This window comes from Alligator sinensis, unplaced genomic scaffold, assembly GCF_000455745.1.
Source record: "Alligator sinensis unplaced genomic scaffold, ASM45574v1 scaffold1_1, whole genome shotgun sequence".
Classification (NCBI taxonomy): Eukaryota; Metazoa; Chordata; order Crocodylia; family Alligatoridae; genus Alligator; species Alligator sinensis.
In genome coordinates, this window is record NW_005842556.1 from 111,134 (window position 1) to 113,639 (window position 2,506).

The 2,506-nt window shown below is 40.5% G+C and overlaps 1 protein-coding gene across 1 annotated transcript; it reads left to right on the top strand.

Moving 5' to 3' along the window:
• Positions 1–710: 710 nt before the first annotated feature.
• Positions 711–1,649, top strand: LOC102370983 (olfactory receptor 1019-like). Its single transcript, XM_006032214.1, has one exon. It carries the CDS (start codon positions 711–713, stop codon positions 1,647–1,649), a length of 939 nt encoding a protein of 312 aa, XP_006032276.1.
• Positions 1,650–2,506: the final 857 nt, after the last annotated feature.

Genomic DNA, 2,506 nt, shown 5'->3' on the forward strand with positions numbered 1-2,506 from the left:
CAACCACCATATACGTGCAGCCTCCCTTTAATTGTTTCTGCTAACTGTTCAAATTTGCTCTGTTCATATCTGCTCTACTTATATAAACTTCCCTTGTACAGATGTTGCCCAGTTAATTTCATTCACATGATTTGTGTTTATTGAATCCAATATGAGACTGTTCAAAGTTTGTGGTGTAAATTGACTTATGCTAAGAAACCCTGGGTCTTTATGGTGTTTTAATTATGGGTTTCAGAAATCCAGAGATTCAGCAAGCTAATGTCCCTTCCTATTAAAAGCGAGGTCACTGTAGTTTTTCTTACAACATAATTCCATAGCAATTAAGTTATATTTGTAGTTGCTAATGTCTTTCAAGTTGGTATTTTTTTAATTGCTGAAGTGCACTTGTTCATGTTGTATTTCTTAGTATTAATCCTTTGCTTTCAATCCCCCTCCCCCACCGAAATAATAGGATTTGCTTGCATGTAGAAACATGTATGGATATGCACATTCCTTCATACACACAAAGTTCTAAATGAAACGCAACCACCATAACGTAATTGGATACACAGGCTTTCTAGAATATTGCAGAATGGTGATATACTCTTTTCATTCTGGTTGCCTCTTCCTCAAGTATTAGTTTTGTTTGGGAGTTTCCTATCTGCCTGTCTCTCTGTCTGTCCATTTATAATTGCTCCTTTTCCCCACCATGTACAGCATATCTAGAAGAAATGGCAAAGGGAAATGTGACTGGAGTGACTGAGTTCATTCTCCTTGGCTTCACAGAAAACCCTCAGCTACAAACCCTCCTCTTTGCAGTCATTTTGGGCATCTATGTGGTAAGCCTGGTGGCAAATGTTGGCATCATCACATTAATCAGCAGTGAGTCCCAGCTTCACATCCCAATGTACTTTTTCCTCTGTAACTTATCTTTTGTGGATATAACCTACTCCTCTGTTATTGCACCCAAGACACTAGTCAATCTCTTAGCAGAGACTAAATCCATCTCATTTTCTGGGTGCGTCACACAATTTTTCTTCCACTCACTTTCAGTAAATGCTGAAGGTTTACTTCTGGCTGTGATGGCATACGATAGGTTCATAGCTATATGCAAGCCACTGTTGTATACACTCATTATGTCCAGGAAAGTCAGGTTTCAGCTGGTGGTTTCATCATATTCCTGTGCCTGTGTCAATGCCATTGTGCACACAACTTCTTTGTTCAGTCTGTCTTTCTGTACTCCCAACATCATCGATCATTTCTTCTGTGACATCCCCCCACTCCAGAAACTCTCTTGCTCTAACACACACGTTGGTGACATGGTGCATTTCATCTTTGCTGCTGTAACTGCATTAAGTACAATTCTGATCATCCTTATTTCCTACACTTATATTCTCTTTGCCATCATTCGGATATGTTCTGCTCAAGGCAGACACAAAGCTTTTTCTACATGTGCCTCCCACCTGACAGCTGTTGCTATATTTTATGGGACTCTGATCTTTATGTATTTACGACCCACTTCTGGCAATTCAGCAGATCAAGATAAAGTGGTGGCTGTATTCTATACCCTTGTGGTTCCCATGCTGAACCCCTTGATCTATAGCCTGAGGAACAAGGAGGTGAAGGAGGCCCTGAGGAGGACAATAAACCAAAAGAGGATATGCCAGTGACCTGAACTTGGTGATTTCATAAGAAATAGAGATAAGCAGACCTGGATGGGAAACTGAAAATCCATCACACAGAAATACACAAGATTTGGTAAAAGGAAGTCATTCAGATTTGTGATTAAACATCTCCCCCCACCAAAAAATCCCCCCAAAACCTTAATATTTTCCATGAATCGTAAATGTCCAGGATTTTTCTGTTTGCAGAAGGCCTGCCTAGAAGGTAAGTATGTGAACATGAAATGGATATTTGGGCTCTCAGGATGGTGTTCCAAAACTTTCTTTCTTCCCAGTTTGCAGTCTTCCAACCTCCTCACATAAGCCTGATGGGAAGGACAGCTGAATTGTAGGGAACTAAAGAGCCTGGGCACTCTGCTTTTCCTCAGCTACCTGGATGTGAAAATGTAAATCCTGGAATAGTCTTCCAGGGGAGCACATCAATCAGTTGATCTGTTTAGCTCAAAAATTGAATTTCTTGGTAAAATCAAATATTAAGCATGGAATCTCCATTTTTTAAGTGCAGGGGTGTAGGTTGTAGCCGTGTTGGTCTAAGAACATATACAGACAAGGTTCCTTGGGTGAATAGGATATCTTTTATTAGACCAACCCAAATAGTTGGAGAATAGTTATTAAGCAATCAACCCTTCATCAGGCTAAGGAAGTTTCAGCAGTTGGTGTGTGCTCTTCCTGGATGGAATGAAAAGTAAAGAAGCCAGAGGCTGGGCTGGGGAGTCAGTTCTCAGGCAGATGTGTCAAAAATCCAAATGTCTATACTTAGTCCATGATTTTTAGTATCCAGCAGGTTGATGAAATGGAGTTCATAGGCTCGTCTCTGGGAAGTGTTGTGTAAGCTTCCTCTGAGG

Excerpts from the sequence above, each read along its gene's own strand:
- LOC102370983 (XM_006032214.1), top strand. The coding sequence starts at position 711 with ATGGCAAAGGGAAATGTGACTGGAGTGACTGAGTTCATTCTCCTTGGC.